This window comes from Gekko japonicus, unplaced genomic scaffold, assembly GCF_001447785.1.
Source record: "Gekko japonicus isolate JY-2015 unplaced genomic scaffold, Gekko_japonicus_V1.1 scaffold4011, whole genome shotgun sequence".
Taxonomy (NCBI): Eukaryota; Metazoa; Chordata; class Lepidosauria; order Squamata; family Gekkonidae; genus Gekko; species Gekko japonicus.
In genome coordinates, this window is record NW_015165358.1 from 63,195 (window position 1) to 86,594 (window position 23,400).

The 23,400-nt window shown below is 48.6% G+C and overlaps 1 protein-coding gene across 1 annotated transcript in view; it reads right to left on the reverse strand.

Moving 5' to 3' along the window:
• The window catches only part of LOC107109895 (zinc finger protein 91-like), a 51,612-nt gene that overhangs the window by 18,895 nt on the left and 9,317 nt on the right, over positions 1-23,400 (reverse strand). The window contains exons 2-3 of the mRNA XM_015410602.1: positions 18,449-19,655; positions 10,294-10,300 (exon numbers count right to left, since the gene is read on the reverse strand). Coding sequence (XP_015266088.1) covers positions 10,294-10,300; positions 18,449-19,655 — 1,214 coding nt within the window. The remainder of the gene's footprint in view (positions 1-10,293; positions 10,301-18,448; positions 19,656-23,400) is intronic.

Sequence of the window (23,400 nt, forward strand, 5' to 3'; positions counted from 1 at the left end):
TATATATATATATATATAACACAAAATCATTACAACTGATTTCTTTTTCCGGAGAATAAGAGAGGGTCAGATTTTGGAGACAGCGGACAGAGAGAGAACTTAAACCGTTAGGATGGTTGTCTGCCGGCCCCTCCCAAGTCACCCAGCTGCTGAGAACATAAGAGAAGCCATGATGGATCAGGCCAATGGCCCATCCAGCCCAACACTCTGTGTCACACACAGGCCAAAACCCAGGTATCTGTCTATTTATTTATATTTGCATTTGCATCCCGCCCTCCCCGCAATTCGGCAGGCTCAGGGCGGTTAACAGCATATACAAATATACGTTAAAATGCCGTTAAAACTATCAGTCAATGTAAAATCATACAACTTATATTAAAAGATGGCGAGTCTTCTGGTATCAGCTGTCTACTGAGCACGGTCCACCACCTCACGCCCAGCTATAAAGCCTTGGTTGGCGGCACCGTTGGTACTGTCGGTGCCAATAGTGGTACAGTTGTTGGCACAGCTTGGTAATCAGGCCAGGGCCGGGGCCAGGGCCATGCTATCGAGGCGGCACCCTACTTAAAAGCTCCGTTTTCCAGGCCCTGCAGAACTGTAAGAGGTCCCGCAGGGCCCTGATGTCTTCGGGGAGCTCGTTCCACCCGTGAGGGGCTGCCACAGAGAAGGCCCTGGCCCTCGTTGTCACCAACCTGGCCTCTTTAGGCCCCAGAAGAACCGAACGATTTTGGGAGCCCGATCTTAGTGCTCGCTGGGGTACATGCAGGGAAAGGCAGTCCCTTAGGTAAGCAGGTCCCTGGCCATATAGGGCTTTAAAGGTAAGAACCAGCACCTTGAACCCTATCTGGTCTGCTATAGGCAGCCAGTGCAAGGTTTTTAGGGGGGGGCTGGATGTGTTCCCGCATAGGAAGACACAACAGCCTCGCCGCTGCGTTTTGCACCAGCTGCAGCTTCTGGATTTGGGCCAAGCGCAGCCCCATGTAGAGAGCACTACAGTAATCCAATCCCGAGGTGACCAGTGCGTCGATCACTGACGCCAGGTCATTGCGTTCAAGGAAGGGAACCAACTGCTTAATCAGCCGTAGGCGGCAAAAGGCCGACTTTGCAGTGGCTGCTACCTGGGCCTCCATCGTTAGGGAGGTATCCAGGAGCACTCCCAAACTCTGGCGCTGGCATCAACGGCGCCCCATCGAAGGTCAGGAGTGGGATCCTGAACCTTGGACCGCTCCGACTCAGGCACAGGACCTCCGTCTTTGTCGGATTCAATTTCAATCGGCTCTGTCTAAGCCAACCAGCCATGGCTTTCAGTGCCAGTTCCAGATCTCCCGGACTAGAGTCTGACTGGCCCTCCAACAACAGATAGGGGCTGACTTTCTTGTTGATTTCCCTGAAATGTTGGGAGACTTGGCCCTTTTGATCCTAAGCTGTTGGGATAGATAAAAAGGGCTGGTGTAGAGATGTAACACTTCCAGAAATTTTGAAGCTCGGGAAAAAAACCATTATTTTTTTTTAAAAAAAACCGGAAATTTTTGGAAACATTGAAAAAATGCTACATTAGCATTTCTTTTGTCTTTTCTAAATTGAAAGTCATTCTGTTACTTTAGGAACATAAAATATGACTGGACATTTTTACTTGCCATGAAATTATCACAACTGGCATATTAAAAATATAGCGTACCCAAACAATGATTACAAACAGAATACCCACCCACATGCAAAAACAAAACTGAAACCTTTTAATTTTCTTCTGACAATAGCACCTCCTAAAGGAAGAAATGCATCTTGTTCTTGCATTGGAGAGTTCAGTTTGTAACCTAGGACTTGCTTGTCCTCAGTGCACAGAAATTAGATCAATCTGAAATTATTTGGAAAATATTTGAACACCTTGTCTAAACCGTTTCCCCCCCAAATTTTTCCAGTTTTTTTCTGGGCCTTCACATCTCTAGGCTGGGGACTTTGGACAGGCATTCATTCACCAAAGGGCCTGAACACATCCCTTTGGTGAACAGCGACCTTCTAACGAGGAACAGAGAAGACTCATCATCGCCACACTCCACAGCGCTGAGGAGAAAAGGATCCTCCTTACCCAGAGCGGCCACGTTCCCAAAATTCTCCAGCATGACTTCCTTGTAGAGAGCTCTCTGGGCCGGGCTCAGCAGGGCCCACTCCCCCCGGGTGAAATACACGGCCACCTCCTCGAAGGACACCGGGCCCTGGAGGAGGAAGAGGAAGAAGAAAGTAATCCTTCCCATCCCTGGGAAATTGGTTCATGAGCAATAAATCCAAACATGGGTATTAAAACGATTCCTGAGCAGCAGCAGCCACAAGGGGATTATGTGTAATTCATGTTGGGTCCCCGTTGGAGAGAAAGGCGGGGTATAACTGAATCAAATAAATAATAAAAATTTCGTCCCACAGTGAGTTCCAAATCTTCTGGCCTTTCTGTTTCTAGGGAGAGAGCAAAGTTGCTTCTTTCTCCCAACAGATACTGGTAGAAACATGGATCGTTCTCCCTACGGCACAAGCGAACCTGACAAGACTTTTTAAAAGGGCTTTCTCAACAGCCACCTTCCAACTGTCAAGAATTGCAAACTGGGCTTCTGCCAGGCCCTCCACAGAAAATAACCCCTCCCACTCACACACACACCCCCTCTTTTTGGCTTGGCTGAGGGACTTCCAGCAAAGCTCCGCATCTAGCCTTCCACTAGGGCTGCTAATTCCAGTTTTGGAAATTCCTCAAGATTTGGGGTGTTGCTGGTAGAGGGCAGAATTTGGGGGTGAGGAGGTCATCAGAGTTCTGATGCCAAAACGTCTGCTCCAATCTCTGTATTCTAGTGACCAGTTATGATTTCCCAGAGAGATCTAGGCCTCACCTGGAGGTTGGTAACCAGCAGGGGTCATTTCCTGCAGGAGCACACAGGAGCGGAGCTCCGGCAGTAAAGAGCCCAGGGGGCGGGCGCATGCAACAAGCCACACCCCCTGCTCTCAGCAGCCCTCAGTCAGAGCAAGAAGCAGCCAGGTATGTTGCAGAGGTCCCCCCCCAAAAAAACAGCCCAGTAGCACCTTTAAGGCCAAGTTTTATTCAGCTACAAGCTCTCCTCTGCGAGGACAGATCTGCATGTCCCCCCCCCCCCAATTGCTAGAAATCCAAAACAGTCCAGTGGAGCCTGAGCGGCGAGTGTTGCCTTCTGACACACTTCCGGTGATGTCAGGGGGTGTGACATATGCAAATCAGTTATCCTAATGAGTTATGCTAATGAGCGCCTGCACCTCTTTTTCTACGAAATGACCTCTGGTAACCTGTATTTGCAGTCAAAGATGGAGAAGCTCAGTCCAGTCAGTAAAAACAAGTCCTGGAGCTGACTGTGATTCAGATCATGAGCTACTCATTGCAAAATTCAGACTAAAACTGAAGAAAATTGAGAAAACCACTAGGCCATTCAGGTTTGACCTAGATCGCATCCCTGATGAATATACAGTAGAGGTGAAGAATAGATTCAAGTGTCTAGATTTGATAGATAGAGTGCCTGAAGAACTATGGACGGAGATTCGTGACATTGTACAGGAGGCAGCAATCACCACCATCCCAAAGAAAAAGAAATGCAAAAAAGCAAAGTGGCTGTCTGATGAGGCTTTACAGAGGAAAGAAGGAAAGCGAAAGGCAAAGGCGAAAAGGAAAGATTTACACAACTGAATGCAGATTTCCAGAGAACAGCAAGGAGAGATAAGGAGGCCTTCCTGAATGAACAATGCAAAGTAATAGAGGAAAATAATAGAATGGGAAGGACTAGAGAGCTCTTTAAGAAAATTGGAGAAATCAAGGGAGCGTTCCATGCAAAGCTGGCCATCATAAAGGATAAAAATGGTAGGGACCTAACAGAAGCAGAAGAGATTAGGAAAAGATGGCAAGAATACACAGAAGAACTATACAAGAAAGACCTCGATGTCCTTGACAACCACGACGGTATAATCACTGACCTCGAGCCAGACATCCTGGAATGTGAAGTTAAATGGGCCTTAGAAAGCATTGCTAACAACAAAGCTAGTGGAGGTGATGGTATTCCAGTTGAGCTATTCAAAGTCTTAGAAGATGATGCTGTTAAAGTTCTGCACTCCATTTGCCAGCAAATTTGGAAAACGCAACAGTGGCCACAGGATTGGAAAAGGTCAGTATACATTCCAATCCCAAAGAAGGGCAATGCCAAGGAATGTTCAAACTATCGCACAATTGCACTCATATCACACGCTAGCAAGGTCATGCTCAAGATCCTACAAGCTAGGCTTCAACAGTACGTGGATAGAGAACTACCAGAAGTACAAGCTGGGTTTCGAAGAGGCAGAGGAACTAGAGATCAAATTGCCAATATTCGCTGGATTATGGAGAAAGCAAGAGAGTACCAGAAAAACATCTACTTCTGCTTCATTGACTATGCTTCATTGACTATGGCAGGGCCTTAAAGAGATGGGGGGACCAGACCACCTCACCTGTCTCTTGAGGAACCTGTATAAGGGTCAATAAGCGACAATATGGAACAACTGATTGGTTTAGCATAGGAAAAGGAGTATGACAAGGATGTATATTGTCACCTTGCTTATTTAATATATATGCAGAGTACATCATGCGAAATGCTGGCCTGGATGAATCACAAGCGGGAATTAAGATTGCTGGGGAAAAGATCAACAACCTCAGATATGCAGATGATACCACTCTAATGGCTGAAAGTGAAGAGGACCTAAAGCGCCTCTTGTAAAGGGTAAAATAGGAGAGCGCAAAAGTGGGCTTGAAGCTTAACATCAAAAAAACTAAGATCATGGCATCCGGCCCCATCACTCCTTGGCCAAGGCTCCCTCTAAGCTCTGGAGTCTCGTGAGCAACAATTCTACTCTGTGAGCTACCGGCATTGAAGTTGTGAGCGAGCGATTTGGTTACTGCATAAATTAGTTTGCTCTCGAGCCCTCCTTCCCGAGCCAAGACAAACATGTGTGAGGTGGAGGCTAAGTGACTGTGAGCTAGCTCGCACGAACGCAGCTCAGAGGGAACATTGCGACAGAGAAGAAACCGTTCCCGTCTCCCCAGTGATCGCCCCCCCCTCCCCCTTTACCTGAGCAGGCCTCATGGTGGATGTTCCCCCCTCACCACTCAGAGACAGCGAAGAAGGCGTCGAGGTTTCTTTCCGCTGCTCCCTGGGAGGGTGAAAAAGGCACATGGTGGGAAGACTTTTTTTGGACACACATTTCATTTCTGTTCCAGTCCCCAGAGGGACTCTCTCTCTCCAGGTTTGCTTCAGAGCACAAATCGAGATCCTGGGGTTAAGGACATACTCAAGTTCGTGTCTTTTGGGAGAGGGAGAAAAAGTCCACTCCTTCAACTCTCCCCACCCCATGCCTCATCTTATAAACCTCTCTCACGTTCCCCCTCAGTCGTCTCCTTTTTTAAACTGAAAACTCCCAAACTCCATCCCTGGGCGGTGAGGCGCTGACTCTGCAAGAAGCTGCCCTGCTCCCCTCTGACAGATGCAAAGACCCCCCCGCCGCCTGCTCCACATATTGAGGAGAAATCAGGAGGTTGGAAGGCCCCTGAGGTGCTAGAACGGGACTGGCTTGCTCAGGAAGGCAGGCGGGAGATTCCAGCCCGATCTGGGAAACGATCAGTGTTCCTCTGAATAATGGAAGGACTCCCTGCGTATAGAAAGCTAGCAGTGCAGGGATAAAGCTTCTGCCCGCTGTCTCTGCTTGTGTGAATCAGGTCGGAGGCACACGTCTTCAAGGCACACCTTGTCTCTTTGCTTCCGTCCGGCAACTGGCACAGCTGACCCTGAAAAGATTCTGCTACTCTCGTGCATCATCTCTGGTAGCCTTGGAGGGAAGCCCCGCCCCCCTTTCCACACAGACAGAAGAGCAGCAAAACTGCCTACTCAGAGGAGCAGGATTTCCAAATGGAAAGGAGAGGAGAAGAGGAAAGGCAGAGGGTTTAGGGTTGCTAGCTTCCAGGTGGGACCTGGCGGATGTCCTTGAAACCCTCCCCCGGGGCACTGTCCCCCCACGGCAAATATCCAGGAATATTCCAATCCAGATTTGGCAACCCTAACCCCCCCCCCCCCAAAAAACTAGCTTCCCAAAGAGCAAAGGACATGGCTGCATTGTGTCCTGCATTGTTGGGGAACCCGATGGGCGAAGAAGCCAAAGCCACCTTGGGGCTGGGTGGGGAAGAAATGGAGGAGCAGAAGGAGTGGGGGGGGGGGGTATTCACACCACCACCCCCTAAAATGTCCTGCTCCTCCCCAGGTTTAACTCACTAACCTCACCCCACCCCGGCCCCAAAGGGCAAGGACGTTCCTTTCCTTTTGCACATCTCTTGCCAGTCTTTCTTCCCCGGAGCTTCCTTGGGGGGTTTCTTTGCCTCTGCACAAAGCGACTTTTCGGATCGAGGGGGGGGGTCTCTCCCCCCCAATAAAGTGCACCCCCTCCTTCTTTCTCTTCACTTTGGGTCTTGCATTGCAGACTCTTGCCCCCATCTCTCCCCACCACCACCAATAAAAGCCCAGTCCTTTTGAGCTCACCCAATCCTCCCCAGCAGGCATTCAAGCAGCAGACCGGGCAATTCACACCTGGCTTCTGCAACACCGGAAGCCTGGTTTCTCCCCCCCCCCACCTCTCTAGGATGGAGGACTCTCTCCGTTTAACTCTTGGAGAGGATCTCAGCGGTCAAAAAGCGACCCGGGAGAGAGAAAGGAAAGGCGGAGAAATGTCCAGGGACAGTCCCGCCCCTAAGCACTACACCAAACTGGTGTACACCAAAACAGTCCCCCATAATCAACTGATTTCTCTGAACAGTCAAAATCATTTCTCCAGGACCCTGGGTAATATGTTAAAAGGTAAAGGTTTCCCTTGCTCGAAAGCCAGTCGAATCCTTCCAAGCCGAAGAGCCAGCGCTGTCCGAAGATGTTTCTGTGGACATGTGGCCGGCATGACTAGACGCTGAAGCGCACGTAACGCTGTTACCTTCCCACCGAAGCGGTACCTATTTATCTACTTGCCATTTATTGCGCTGGAACTGCTAGGTTAACAGGAGCTGGGGCCAGAGACGGGAGCTCACTCCCTAACACGGCACCAGGGTCTTGAACTGCCGAGCAGGGGTCATTTCGTAGAAAAAGAGCTAGGGGGGCTCATTAGCATAACTCATTAGCATATGCCACACCCCCTGACATCACCGGAAGTGTGTCCTCCCCACAGCCGGCAGCGAACTCCAGCGGGCACCAGCAGGGAGCTCCAGGCCCCGCCCTCCCGCACCTCACCGGGGGGGGGGATGGCGTCCCCCCGCGTCCCCCCCAAAAATGACCCCTGCTGCCGAGCTACCGACTTTCCGGTCTGCAGCTCAGCGTCTTAACCTCTGACCCATCGTGGCCCCATGTTACCAGTTAATTAAATGAATAATCCAATATTCCATATAACTCTCACCGTTAACCTACCTCACAAGTTTATTGTTGTGGGGGCAAAACAGGAAAACAATGTAACCCACTTTGGGTCCACAAGTCATTTGTTTATAGAACTAATTTTTGTCTACAGCTCACTTAAAAAGTGAGATGATCTCTCTTGTCACTGCCTCAGGTATTCTTGCAACATTCCAGGCAGGAAGCAGACGTGCCGATTTGGGATTCGGGATTCAAACTACCGTTAAATATTGCAAGTGGAACATACTAGGTGGGTGTCAGGCAAAGCAAGGAAAGGAAGGGCTCTCAGGAAGAGGAGGAGGAGGCGGAAGAAGAAGAAGAAGAAGAAGAAGAAGAAGAAGAAGAAGAAGAAGAAGAAGAAGAAGAAGAAGAAGAAGAAGAAGAAGAAGAAGAAGAAGAAGAAGAAGAAGAGATTGGCATTCTACCCTGCCCTTCACTCAGAGTCTCAGAGCTGCTTACAAACTCCTTTCCCTTCCCCTCCCCACAACAGAAGCCCTGTGAGGTAGGCGGGACTGAGAGAGCTCTGAGAGAACTGTCCTTGAGAGAACAGCTCTGACAGAACTGTGGCTTGCCCAAGGTCATCCAGCAGCTGCAAGTGGAGGAGTGGGGGGATCAAACCCAGTTCTCCCAGATTAGAGTCCGCGCACTTATATAAGGCATATAAATAAAATAAAATTAGCAAAGCAGATGTGCTTTTTTTCAGTTGTGGTATGCTAGATGAAGGCTTTCAGAGTCTGAATATTAAACCAGTATAGGAAACCATAGGGGATCGCTCATTTTCATCATTAGATGCTCCTCAGTATTTATCATTTGTATTTATAACCCGCCCCTTCCATTCAATGTTGTTGTTGTTCAGTCGCACAGTCGAGTCTGACTCTTCGCGACCCCATGGACCAGATCACGCCAGGTCTTCTGGTCTTCCGCCGTCCTCTTCCATTCAATACAGTTAAAAATGTAAAGCATTTAAAGCGATAATAAACATTAAAACACAATCACAATTCAGACAGGTCAACTGGTTGAGAGAGGCCTGTTGTTTGAGTTGGTCGGTGGGGGAGCCATTCTGGGACGTCCGCTGCCTCAGCCAATCAGATCTCAATACAGGAAGGGAGCATTCAGGAAGGAGGTTGCATCCCATTATCCCAGCACTGGAGGTCAATTTGGGGAACATCTTCACAGCTACCCTGCTCAGGTAGGAGAACCCAAAGGACACCCAAAAAGTGCAAAAGACCAGCACACTGAAGGTGACCAGTTTGGCTTCGTGGAAGGCCCCCAGGCACGTTCCTGGTTAGGAAAGCCAGCCTGAAAGAAGCCCCAGGGCACCATGAAACATGGCAACAGATCCTTGGTTGCATTGCAGTGTGGTCTGTCCAGCCTCGGAGGGCAGGTCAGACTCCTCGGGAAGCGGGGAGAGAGTCCCAGCCAGAGGCTGCAGAGGCCAACGGGAATACCAGAGTCCAGGGCTATTTTGGGGCAGGAACGCACAGGAAGGGAGTTCCGGCTGGCTCCTGAGTTGGCCACGCCCAGCAGGAACTCATTAGCATAACAGGCCACACCCAATAGCAGAAACCCATTAGGATTGGCTACTTTAGGGGTGTGTGGCCTAACATGCAAAGGAGTTCCTGCTACAAAAAAAGCCCTGGGTTTTGACAACAAACAAGGTAAACAGAATAAGGAGCCAAAGGTGGGTGTGGCTGGATGAGCACACTTCTGGTAACATGGGGGTGCGGCCTAATGGGCTAATGAGCGGTGCTGTCAGGGGTGTGGCCTAACATGCTAATGAGTTTTACTGTTGGGTGTGGCCTATTATGCTAATGAGTTCCTGCTGGGCTTTTTTCTACAAAAAGAGCCCTGCCAGAGTCTTCCCGGGCCATTTCTTGGCAGGGTGGCCATGAAGGCGGCCACTACGGCGAGTTTTGGCCAGGGCTATTTTTGGGCAGGAACGCACAGGAACGGAGTTCCGGCTGGCTCCCAAGTTGACCACGCCCAGCAGGAACTCATTAGCATAATAGGACACACCCAATAGCAGAAACTCATTAGGATTGGCTACATTAGGGGTGTGGCCTAACATGCAAAGGAATTCCTGCTACAAAAAAGCCCTAGGTTTTGACAACAAACAAGGTAAACAGAATAAGCAGCAAAAGGTGGGTGTGGCTGGATGACCACACTTCTGGTAACATGGGGGTGCAGCCTAATATGCTAATGAGCTATGCTCTCGTAGGTGTGGCTGGATATGCTAATGAGTTTCTGTTGTTGGGTGTGGCCTATTATGCTAATGAGTTCCTGCTGGGCTTTTTCTACAAAAAGAGCCCTGGAAGGCAGCGACTGAAAAGATGTTGCTGAAGGCGGTTTCTCGGAAGAGGCGGGTCAACTTCCTCGGCTGGCTGATGCACAGAAAGGAGGAGCGGAAGGAAAGCAGGAGGGAGACGAGGAGAAGGCCCCACCCCTCCATCTGCTCCCTCCGTCGCTCCCATCCCCCCAAATCTCACTCTCAGCCCCCACCCCCCCAAAAAAGCCTAAATGTGCCTCTCTGGAAGGCACCTGAACGTCCTCCAATCTCCAAAGGTGCCGAATTCGGATCCTGCACTCAGGTCCGCTGGAGGAACCACGTGGCTCTGCACAAAGGAGGACAAGCCCGGGGGGGGGGGCGGGGGGGGGGGGGAGGAAACCGAAGGGAGGCGAGGAAGAAATTGGGTGTGTGGATGTGGGTGTGCTCTCCTTCATCGCCTGCTACACCGCCTTTCTCTCTTGCACTGCAGCCCCCAGCCTCACATTTCCCCCTTTACCTCCTCCGAAGCCTCTTTTGGGCTCGCCAGATTTCCTGCCAGCCGTTCAAGCAGAAGACCAGGAGGCTCAGAGGCGCTTTCTTGCAAGGGAGAGAGGAAGGGGGGGGCCAGCCCCTCCGCCCGTGAGCCTCTCTAGAAATGCAGCGCTCTCGCTCTCTCTTGCTCTCGCTCTCTCTCTCTTTAACCCTTCGAGACACTCCTCATTTTGTAAAAGGAAAAAGCAAAGGGGGCAGAGCACATACATATGCCACAAGGTATAGATAGGGGCTCTGGGGCAAGGGATGCTCTGTATTCTTGGTGCCTGTTGGATTGGATGGGCCTTTGGCCTGATCCAACATTGGCGTCTCTTATGTTCTTATATGGTTGCAATCAATGTTCCCTCTAAGCTGTGGAGTCCTGTGAGCAAAAACTCTACTTTGTGAGCTCCTGGCATTACAGTTGTGAGCGAGCCATTTGGCTACTGCATAAATTAGTTTGCTCTGGAGCCCGTCCTTCCTGAGCTAAGACAAAAATGTGTGAGCCGGAGGCTAAAAAACTGTGAGCTGGCTCACACTCACTCAGCTTAGAGGGAACACTGGTTGCAATTGCTTCCGTCCGTTCCCCACACAGGAATCGGGACGACGTCCTAACCAGGTGCTGGGTGGGACGCCACCCTGGTGAGAAATGCCACCAAAAAAATCCCCCCAACAATCCCTGCCTAGAGAGCATCTGAGGCCTTCGAGGGATGCTCAGGAGGGAAAATGCCAGCAGAGGGACGTACTAAAACGGAGGACAGCGATAGGCCCATAGGCACACTGGACGCACAGTGCTCATTTTGTAAAAGGCAATACTCATCTAAGAACATCAGAGAAGCCAAGGTTGGATCAGGCCAAAGGCCCATCCAGTCCAACACTCTGTCACACAGTGGCCAAAAATACCAGGGGCCATCAGCAATGCTCCCTCTAACCTGCGGAGTCGTGTGAGCAAAAATTCTACTTTGTGAGCAACTGGCATTAAAGTTGTGAGTGAGCGATTGGGCTCCTGCAGAAATTAGTTTGCTCTGGAGCTCAGCCCTTCCTGAGCTCAGACAACAATGTGTGAGCTGGAGGCTCAAAAAGTGTGAGCTGGCTCACACTAACTCAGCTTAGAGGGAACATTGGCCATCAGGAGGTCCAGCAGTGGGGCCAGGACACTAGGAGCCCTCCCACTGCTGCCCCCCCCCCCCCCCCCCCCCAAGCACCAAGAAGAGGGAGCATCACTGGCCCCAGACTGAGAACATAAGACACTATTTTAGGAGCCTTGCCAAAGGCCCATCCAGTCCAACACTCTGTGTCACACAGTGGCCAGAAATACCAGGGGCCATCAGGAGGTCCAGCAGTGGGGCCAGGACATTAGAAGCCCTCCCACTGTTGACCCCCCCCCAAGCACCAAGAAGACAGAGCATCACTTGCCCCAGAGCCCCTATCTATACCTTGTGGCTAATAGCCACTGATGGACCTCTGCTCCATATGCTTATCTAATTCCCTCTTGAAGCCGTCCATGCTTGTAGCTGCCACCACCTCCTGTGGCAGTGAATTCCATGTGCTAATCACTCTTTGCGACTCCCCCCCAAAAAAAGGGTACTGCTACACCACACCAATGTTCTCGCTAAGCTGTGGAGTCTTGTGAACAAAAATTCTATTTTGTAAGCTACGGGCATTAAAGTTGTGAGTGAGCGATTTGGCTACTGCATAAATTAGTTGGCTCTGGAGCCATCCTTCCTGAGCTAAGACAAAAACATATGAGCCGGAGGCTAAAAAAACTGTGAGCTAGCTCACATTTACTCAGCTTAGAGGGAACACTGCACCACACTGGTGAGAAATGCCACAGAAAAGCCCCCAAACTAGCTTAGAGAGTGTTTCAGCCCTTCAAGGGACCCAGGAGGAAAATACAAGCAAGCAGAGCGTCTGTCTGAGAAAAGTGCAAACCAATTAAATGAAACGAAATATGATATCCCTCCACAAACTGTCAGGCCTATTTTAAAGGGATGCATATTTTTTTTAAAAATGTTGCTCATTATCGGATCTGGCAACCCTACTCCCCCCCCCCCCTCCAGCCACCAGGGTGGATCTGGGCTGCCTATTTTAGGAGCCTTGCCAATAATTGAAGGGCAGGTCTTGGCCAATGCTCCCTCTAAGCTGTGGAGTCGTGTGAGCAAAAATTCAACTTTGTGAGCTGGGTCAATCGGTTTTGTGACCCCGACCGTCGTGCTCTCTGGGGTAAATATGGGGAAAGGCGGACCCTCGGGTATGCCGGACACTGGCCATAAAGGGCTTTAAAGGTAAGAACCAGCACCTTGAATCGAATTCGGTATGCTATTGGCGACCAGTGCAGTGCCTTCAGCACAGGCTGGATGTGTTCCCACCTGGGGAGACCCATCAGAAGCCGGGCCGTGGCATTCTGCACTAGCTGCAGCTTCCAAATTTGCAACAAGAGCAGCCCCATGCAAAGAGCATTACAGCAGTCTAGTCTTGAGGTCACCATCACGTGGATCACTGTTGCCAGGTCCTCGCAGTCGAGGAAGGGAACCAACTGCCTAATCAGCCGAAGGTGGTAAAAAGCTGACTTGGCAGTGGCTGCTATCTGGGCCTCCATTGATAAGGAGGCATCCAGGAGCACTCCCAAACTCCTCACCAATGGCGCTGGCACCAACGGCGCCCCATCGAAGGTTGGGAGTGGGGTCCCCCCCCCCTGCACCACCCCGACCCAGGCACAGACCGAATTCTACCAGGCCTATAATTAGGAGCCGCCACTACGTTAACATCATAGTAACAGCTACAGTCCTGGCCCAAAAGATGCCAGGCTTGCAACTACCAGGGCCAGGGCCTTTTCAGTGGCAGCTCCATCCTGGTGGAATGAGCTCCCGGAGGAGATCAGGGCCCTGTGGGATCTTTTACCATTCCGCAATTTGATCTACTATATAGTATAACATAGATAACATCCTAGAAATTTTTACAAGATTTTCACATAACAGTTTGTTATAATAAACAAGTTTGTTATGGGGATGATAAACAACACGTATCACACTTTTAATTTCATATTAAAACTGTCTTATAGTATTGTCGTCTACTATTAAACCTTTCAGTTATATAATCTAAAGAGATTAGTTATAATAGTCATAGCAAACTCTCCATTTTTTCCCCCCCGAATTCATCTTTCGGTCTTTGGTTAATGTAGTTTGTCAGTTTTGCCATAACTGTGTATATGCCATAATTGTGTAACTGGATAGAAGATCTGATAAGCCGTCTCCCTGTGGGCATAACATCATAGGACACTTGGAACTGAGTTGATCCATCTTGGAGTCACGATATTAATAACTGACTGAGCACCGTTGTTTTTAATGATGTTGGATGTTTTTATTATGTATTATATGTTTTAATCATGGCATGGATGTACCTTGCCCTTGTGAGCCGCCCTGAGCCCATCGGGGAGGCCAGGATACAAATATGAAAAATAAATAAATATAAATAAAATATTGTTGCATCTTGTCTACCCAGTTCTCAATAGTTGGGCAACCCTCAATTTTCCACTCGGCTGCAAAAACTACCCTTGCTGCCATTAGCACGTATCTGGACAGTTCATATATTGTTCTATCCATATTCAGTGGTAAGATTCCTAATAACATTGTCTCTGGTGACTTGGCGAATTTAATATTCAAATTTTTTAAAATGTCAGTATGTATTTCCGTCCAATTTCTGCTAGGGTTTTTTTTTTTTTAACAAGACCACCACATATGGTAAAAGGTACTGTCTATCTTTTTACAGGAGAAATTTTTGTGGGGCTGTGCCTTTAAGAAAGGGGGCGGAGCACCCCAAAGTCCCACTGTAACTACGGGTCTGATCCCAACTCCATCAAGTATGTCTCTGTGGGGGCCATCGGCATGTGGGCAGCCTCCGCTTTGAGCGCCCCCTCGTCAAAGGCGGCAAAGTTGTGGGATTCTACACTGCCTGGAAGCCCAACTGACCCATCCCCATGGACCTGGCTGGATTTCCCGTGGCCCTCTAGCAGCTGCTGGCCAATTGGGAGGCTCGCTTTGACTTGCTGGCCGAGCGCAGCTACGTTGAGTGGAGCCTGCTGCAATTGATGGCATCTGTGGAGGAGCTGGAGGCCAAAGCAGACAGCTGCACCAAGGTGCTTGTTTGGCACTCCCGTACAGAGAAGCCCAAGGTGAAACAAGAGGAGCTACTTCAGAAGCAGGGCCTGGGCTCCGACCCCCACCATGGCAGTCTGATTGGGTCCCCACTCGGCTGTAGCAGTGGAACTGGCACCGCCGTGGGGTGCACGGTGGAGGAAAGGTTAGTGTGCTGTCTTGGCTGGTTACCACAAAGACTACACACTGGAAACATGGTCCGGAATCAAGGTAAGCCACAGAGCCAAAGGTTGGATAGCCGGGAAGTCAATTCAAAGTTGCAGGTTTCACGGACAAGGAGCAGCCGCTACACACACACAGAAGAAGGTCCGAATGTGCAGAGTTGCTGCCACGCTGGAGCAGGTGCACAGAGGGCTTTTAAGCAGGTCCTCCCTCCCTGGGAGTTGAGTCTGCCATGGCTTACAGCTCCTCCCATTGCCTTTGCAGGAGCTGGAGTCTGAACATAAGAACATAAGAGACGCCAATGTTGGATCAGGCCAATGGCTCATCCAGTCCAACACTCTGTGTCACACAGTGGCCAGAAATACCAGTGCCATCAGGAGGTCCACCAGTGGGGCCAGGACATTAGAAGCGAAGCCCTCCCACTGTTGACCCCCCCCCCAAGCACCAAGAAGATAGAGCATCACTTGCCCCAAAGCCCCTATCTATACTTTGTGGCTAATAGCCACTGATGGACCTCTGCTCCATATGCTTATCTAATTCCCTTTTGAAGCCGTCCATGCTTGTAGCCGCCACCACTTCCTGTGGCAGTGAATTCCATGTGTTAATCACTCTTTGGGTGAAGAAGTACTTCCTTTTATCCGTTCTAACCCGACCGCTCTGCAGTTTCATGGAGTGCCCACGAGTTCTTGTATTGTGAGAAAGGGAGAAAAGTACCTCTTTCTCTACCTGCTCTTTCCCATGCATAATCTTATAAACCTCAATCATGTCACCCCTCAGTCATCATTTCTCCAAGCTAAAGAGCCCTAAGCGCCTTAACCGTTCCTCATAGGGAAAGTGTTCCAAGGTCTCTCCATCTGACTGCCCCTCCTGTGGAGCTGCTGGGGACTCTTCCTCCTCAGGCACTGTTGAGGGTTCTTCTTCTGGGCTGACTCCAGCTGGGTGGCTCCCTGCCTCTTCCTCATCTGAGGAGTAGTCAGCGTCAGCAGAGCCAGTACCCACGACAGTTAGACTCTGCTGAACAGGATGGGCCACTGAGGCTGGAACTCTTCCCCCTGCCCTGTTTGTCCACGGACATGATACACTGGGACTTTCTTTATTGATTGAGGATCGCCTCTCCCTCCTCCCACCCCCAATGGAGGGGGGACGGGGGACGGGACAAGCTTTGCTTACGACAAGAAACCTTTTCATAAAGTGCTGCTACCTTGTTTGCTGGGGTAAGTTCTCCATTTCGGGCCTCCCCTCCTTTGTGTATTTCTTCCTCGACTGCTGTTTTCTACTAGGAAAAGAGGCCTATCCCTCTTCAGTGAGCCAGTTTGATGCAGTGGTTAAGTGCGCGGGCTCTAATCTGGGAGAACCAGGTTTGATTCCCCCACTCACACCTGGCTGGATGACCTTGGGCAAGCCGTAGTTCTCATAAGAGCTGTCCTTGAAAAAGAGCCGTTTCTTTCAAGAGCTCTCTCAGCCCCACCTACCTCACAGGGTGTCTGTTGTGGGGAGGGGAAGGGAAAGGAGTTTGTAAGCCGCTCTGAGACTCCTTTGGGTAGTGGAGGGTGGGATAGAAATCCAATCTCTTCTTCTTTTACGTCACATTCAATGGTACAGGAATTACATAGAAGGATTGTGCCTATGGCAGTACATACTGGACAACTTAGTACAGACCACAGTCCCTGACCCTTTTATCAAAACATCTTCCTGAAAACATTTCATTGCCTAATTTGCAGAAAGCCAGGAGAATGGCGGCAACACAGAATGCACAGGGACAGGCAGTTGTTGGTTTTGCCCATTTGCAGGGAGCCACCTGCAGAAGGCCCTGCTCAGAGGAGCCGTCTTGGCGGAGCCAAGGGGGAGGGGGCGGTCCTGCCGGTATGAGGGACCCAGGCTGTGACGGGCTCTGTATGTGACGGCCAATCACTTCAGTTAAGCCCGATAAGAACATCAATTCAAGCAGAATCACCCATTTGGGTTTAACTGAGCAAACTTTCCGAGAGACTTATCTCTTCCAGTACAATGAAATATTTGAGGCCAGACTACAGATCTATTTTTTAAAATAGAGTTTTATCAGTTTATATATAGAAAGCGGGGAAGGGAAAAGAAAGGGGGGGGGGTGAAGAGTACCGAGTTGTATAAAACATTCCAAATTAACATTCTGCATGCAAAACCTGAGAGTTTCACAACTATTATAACCACCTTTCTTATTGTTCTTCATTTCATCTTAGTTTCTTAGTACTTCTATTTTAACCCGTCATAAAACAGCCTCCGTAAATTCTTCTTCCATTTTTCCTTTTAGTATATTTGTCAATCTGTCTGTTTCAGCACATTCCATAATCTTCGTTATCAAATCATTAAGTGTTCGGATTTTCAATGTCCTCCATGTCGTTGCGAATAAGATTCTGGCTTCTGTTATAACATGTAAAATAAGATATCTGTGGTTCTCATCAAAGTCATCTGGTAGACAGTTTAACAAGAGTATTTCTGGTTTAAAAACTATTGTAATACCAGACTTCAGATCTTGTGTGCATTTCAGAAATAATGATTTCATTCAAAATAAAGCATGCTCTTTGTATTAGGCAAAAATATGTTGAACAGGTGAAAGTTAATCATACAAGGACAGAAAAATGCACAAAATAGAAACCGCGTCTATTAACATTTCTCAAACGTAGCTAAATACGTAAGCATTACGATTCTCTAAGATTTAGGCAAGTCAGCTTTTAAGATGATACCAAGAAGCAGGGCTATTTTTGGGCAGGAACGCACAGGAATGGAGTTCCGGCTGGCTTCAGAGTTGGCCACACCCACTACAGCCAAAATCTCTGTGTGAGTGGCTGGAGAGCGACACCTGACCCCGCAACTCCAAGGCAGGTGGGCCAGGGGGCCCCCTGGAAGGATCAGTCCAAGGGCTGGCTTGCCCGGGCTCTTCGCAGGACAGATCCTTCCAAGGGAAGGCATGTGGTGTGGCCTAATATGCTAATGAGCTGTGCTGTCAGGGGTGTGGCCTAATATGCTAATGTGTTTCTGCTGTTGGGTGTGGCCTGTTATGCTAATAAGTTCCTGCTGGGCTTTTTCTACAAAAAAAAACCCTGCGAAGAAGGCTTTGTACAATGGGAAGCCCGGCACAATGTGATATGCTCACGCAATATAAGGTCTTTTCTGATTGGAAGCCACCAGTAGAAAGACTGGTTATTTATTTCTTCATTTATTATCAGATTTATACCCCACCCTCCCAGCTGAGGCCAGGGTATACATGACACTTTTGATAGAGGTGACAGAGGAAGAGAAATAAAACTTTTGAACTTGAACATGTGATTGTCCTCCAAATAAAACAAATACATCTTGATGGCTGCCATTAACTCTCAAGGCAAGGTTATAAAAGACAGAAATTGCTTGTAATTCCACAGCAATACATCTCCTATAATGACTCAGCCGGGCCCTACCCCACCTTCCTGAGTAGATATAAATTATCTGCCTACCATTTTTCTTCTGACCTTAACACAGAGAGTACTCCATCTTTCTGTGTTATACCTCTGAGGATGCCAGTCACAGCTACTGGTGAAACGTCAGGTACTACAATGCCAAGACCACGGCCATACAGCCCAGAAAATCTACAACAACCAATCTCCTATTTCCTCAGTTATACTAATAAACTGTCAAGGTTGAGAGGCGGTTCTGAACTTTTGCTACTGTTACTGAGGAGGAATTGAACTTTACAGAAGTTATGAAAAGACATAATTCAAAAACATTCATAAATATAATTAAAATCATGAATTTGCGACATATTTCCTCTCTCCTGTGTGTGTCCTTTGGTGGGGAATTATACCTCCACTAAGATGGAACCTATGGTTTCTCCGTGTGAATTCTTTGATGGGAAGTAAGACCGCAACTCCAACTGAAGCTTTTCCCACACTCCAAGCATTTATATGGTTTCTCTCCTGTGTGCATTCTTTGGTGGGAAATAAGACTGCAATTCATAGTGAAGCTTTTCCCACACTCCAGGCATTTATATGGTTTCTCCCCTGTGTGTGTTCTTCGGTGGGAAGTAAGGTGTCCATTCTTCCTGAAGCTTTTCCCACACTCCAGACACTTATATGGTTTCTCCCCTGTATGAATTCGTTGATGGGAAGTAAGATTGCTACTCTGAATGAAGCTTTTCCCACACTCTGGACATTTATATTTCTTCTCCCCTGTGTGAATTCTTTGATGCAAAGTAAGGTGTGAATTCTGACTGAACCTTTTCCCACATTGCAGGCATTCATATGGTTTCTCTCCTTTGTGAATTCTTTGATGGGAAGTAAGGCTTCCACTATGACTGAAACTTTTCCCACACTCCAGGCATTTATATTTCTTCTCACCTGTGTGTGTCCTTTGGTGGGAAGTAAGGTCTCCACTCTGACGGAAACTTTTCCCACACTCCAGGCATTTATATGGTTTCTCCCCTGTGTGAATTCTTTCATGGGAAGTAAGACTGCAGTGGTAACTGAAGCTTTTCCCACACTGCAGGCATTTATATTTTTTATCCCCTGTGTGTGTCCTTTGGTGTGAAATAAGGCCTATACTCTGACGGAAACTTTTCCCACAATCCAGGCATTTATATGGTTTCTCCCCTGTGTGAATTCTTTGATGAACACTAAGGTGTGAACTAAAGCTTTTTCCACACTCCAGGCATTTATATGGTTTCTCCCCTGAGTGAACTCTTTGATGGGAAGTAAGACCAGAACTCCAACAGAAGCTTTTGCCACACTCCAGGCATTTATATGGTTTTTCCCCTGTGTGCGTTCCTCGGTGGGAAGTAAGGTGTCCACTCTGAATGAAACTTTCTCCACACTCCAGGCATTTATATGGTTTCTCCCCTGTGTGAATTCTTTGATGGGAAGTAAGATTGCTACTGTGATTGAAGCTTTTCCCACACTCCAGGCATTTATATTTCTTCTCCCCTGCGTGTGTTCTTTGGTGGGAGATAAGGTATGCACTCTGACGGAAACTTTTCCCACACTCCAGGCATTTATATGGTTTCTCCCCTATGTGAATTCTTTGATGAGAAGTAAGTCGCGCTCTCTGCCTGAAACTTTTTCCACACTCCAGACATTCATATATTTTCTTTTTGCTACACTTCCTTTTCTGAATATTAATAACTGATATTGCAGTGAAGTTTTCGCTGCTTGCAGTGCACTCATTCCTGAAAAAAAGCTCCTTGACGTATGTTTTGCCATAGAGAGTCACCCCCCTGCAAAAGACCAGGATTATTCCTCCCTTTAGGTGGGTGTTTTCCTTCCTCCTTCCTTGGTGCATCCAAATATTCAAACTTATCTTTCACATCTGAATATGTATCCTCTTTTTTCGTCAATTGGTGTTCTTCTGCTCCATTCGCTGACTGCCACACGTAACCTGCTAAAAGAAAGGGATACCTGGTGTGATGATATGACACTTCCCACAAATACTTAATTTTCAGTCCAGGTTTTTCAGATATAAGCTTTTTGAGTCAAAGTTCCCTTCATCATATTAGATTCAGAATGGAAATTTCTTAGTCTTTATATCCCAGTATGAGGTGGGAGAGGTGTTGCAAAAAAAGGAACTCAAGATGCAGAGGTACCATGCACATCACAATTAGCTAGATTAGAACAAAGGAGAAATGCTTAGGGACAGAACAGAAATGCTTGGAGTAGAAAATTAGCATCTGTGAGATAAGAATCCTATGTCTCTGTTCAGTCCCGGGGGGGTCCATTGTTCTGAATTTGTGAATGAACTTAAGTTCAGCAATCATGCATTTTAATTTCTCCCTAAAGCTTCTCTGTTTAAGGAATGTCACTCTTAGGTCCATTTATTCTGTTGTGTAGGGATTGACCTGTTTGTCTGACGAACTGAATGGAAGGCCATTGCTGGCATTTGCTGGCATATACAATCCTGGAAGATAATAAGTGAATGAACCTGAGATGGTATGGTTGGTGTTATTGGGTCTTGGGACTGTGTTGCCCGAGTGAACCTGGGGACAGAGTTTGTTGCGGGCCCTGGTCTCAGATTCTGTGCCCATGTTAGGAAAGGCTTGGTTCTGGATTAGAAGATATTTAAAGCTAAGAGGCAAGAAAACGTTTGCCTCCCAGTGACTGTGAGAGAAATGTATTATCATCCAGCATAGGTTGTTAATGATGCACGGAACTGGTTTTAGCTGAGAGCTGTATGTGACTATCAGTAATGACCAGAAGAGAAGAGGAGATTGTATTTATACCCCGCCCTTCACTACCTGAAGGTGTCTTAGAGTGGCTTACAAGCTCCTTTCCCTTCCCCTCCCCACAACAGACACCCTGTGAGGTAAGTGTGGCTGAGAGAGCTCTTGAGAGAAATTGTTTTTTTCCAAGAACAGCTGTGCCAGAGCTTGTGACTGACCCAAGGCCATCCAGCAGGTGCAAGTGGAGGAGTGGGGAATCAAACCCAGTTCTCCCAGATTAGAGTCCGCGCACTTAACCACTACACCAAACTGGCTTTCCAGAGCCCTGAAGGATCAGACCAGTGGTCCATCTAGTCCAGCATCCTGTCTCACATAGTGGCCAACTGGTTGCTCCGCAGCACCAGGGTGTTGGACTGGATGGGCCACTGGCCTGATTGGCTTCTCTTATGTTCTTATGTTAATCACTTTGGAAGTGACAGACCCCTCCTGCATATTTGTTGAGGTAGGTAAACAGCTTCCTGCCTGGCAGATCCAGACAACATGCAATTGGCTATTAATTGGGAGAGACGAATCCTGACTAGGGTTTAAAGAATCCCTGGGAAAGCCAGGGATTGGAAGAGGTTAGATTTTCTATTGGCATATTGCATATGCACCAGACCCTTCACAATCACATGCAACCCTGCTCCATGCCTGGGAAATGGGGAGGTAAAATGTGGTCCACGTGAGAGCCGCCTGGGTTTGCTTCGAATAACATCTCTGCCATAAAGCACGTGCTTTGCTTTGCAGGCACAGAGAGCCAGCGTCAAGGCCTGGCATCTCTAGTGAAAGGGATCGCCAGCAAAGCAGGGCTGGCAAACACCCTGGCCTGAAAAACTCTGCCTTCCCGAGTGGACCATACTAGGCTAGACTTGGCCTAAGGGCCATAAGAGGAGGCAGAAGGGAACTGCCTCTTGTCCTGAACTGAAGATTTACAGACACCATTTCAACATCCACAATTCCTCCAAAGCAAACTAATTTATGCAGGGACATGTCAGCCTTTCCAAAAAACCGGAGGCAATACTCCATCTCAAGAGCAGGGGTCATTTCCTGCAGGAGCACACAGGAGCGGCGCTCCGGCAGTAAAGAGCCCAGGGGGCGGGCACATGCGACAAGCCCCACCCCCTGCTCCCAGCAGCCCTCAGTCAGAGCAAGAAGCAGCCAGGTGAGTTGCAGAGCCGCCACCCCCGCCCCCTGGTCCAAAACAGTCCAGTGGCACCTTTAAGACCAAGTTTTATTCAGGTACAAGCTCTCCCTCCTCTGCGAAGACAGATCTGCACCCCCCCCCAATAGCTAGCAATCCAAAACAGTCCAGTGGAGCCTGAGCAGTGGGTGTTGCCTTCTGACACACGTCCGGTGATGTCAGGGGGTGTGGCATATGCAAATAAGTTATGCTGATGAGTTATGCTAATGAGCTCCTGCACCTCTTTTTCTACGAAATGACCCCTGAAGAGAGATAACTCCCTACCTGCCAATCCCTCCTCTTCATCAGAGCCCAGGAGAAACAGTACCTCCTCTTCTTCTAGCCAGGATATGAGGTCAGGTTTGGCGATCTGAGGTCCTGTTTTATCAGGGGAAAGACCCACAAAATTAGACCTCTTCTGCGTGCCCATAAATAAAACAATTCCAAGCCAGTTTGATGGTCCCTCCAGAAACACACAAAGGCAAGTAATGGGAGTGGGACGGAGTACCATATGGGGTCAAGACTCGTCCCTCTGAGACTCTGTAGGAGCAGGGATATGGGGCCCACGCACACACGTACACCCAGCTCTGGGCCTCTCGGGACCTCAGCCTCCATGTGTAGAGACTGAAGACTGGTGCAGTACTTTCCCACAGAACAGTGAGATCCTTCTTTTAAAAGGGCTGACATTTATTAAGCTGAAAGGGAAAGACTGAAGGCAAGACAGAGTGACGGCAAGAAGGAAAGGAAGATTTTAAAGGCAGCTGGCGCTCAAAACACTTAAAATACCGATTCGGGCCATTCTGAATTCATCCATTATTAAGATCTTTGATGATTAAAACATGCAATTATGGCTGGCTCATGGCTAGTCCATGGGAGAGTTGTGAGGTTGCGTGCAGTCCCTGAAGAGCACGAGAGAAGAAAGGCTGGATGAGAGAGGGAAAGACAATGAAAGACTGCACGGAGGAGGGAGGGGGAGAGCTGTGCTGGACACACGGCCAAAAAGGGGGCAGACAGGAGCCAGGGAACCCGGGGAATTGGAGAGGGACGCTGGGAGGCCACCTGGCAGAAACCAGGAGCAGCATCAGAACAACGGGCAGAAGGACTATAGTGACTGTGGACCACAGTGAGAGAAAGAGGGAGAGATGAAGAAAGAGGGAGAAAGTAGATCATAGCTGCCAATCTGAAGACGGTGTCTGTCTCCTTTAGGGTAGCCAGGCCCCCCCTCGCCACCGGGACTGTTTGCTTACTTCTTGCAAGGCGCATCCTGAAAGCTCATTTTGCATTTTAAAGGATTTGGGCAATTATTTCCTCCAAGTTGGATCAAGCGGCTTCTTTGGATGTCTCTTCTCTGGGAATGAAAGCAAGAGGAGAAGAAGAAGAAGAAGAAGAAGAAGAAGAAGAAGAAGAAGAAGAAGAAGAAGAAGAAGAAGAAGAAGAAGAAGAAGAAGAAGAAGAAGAAG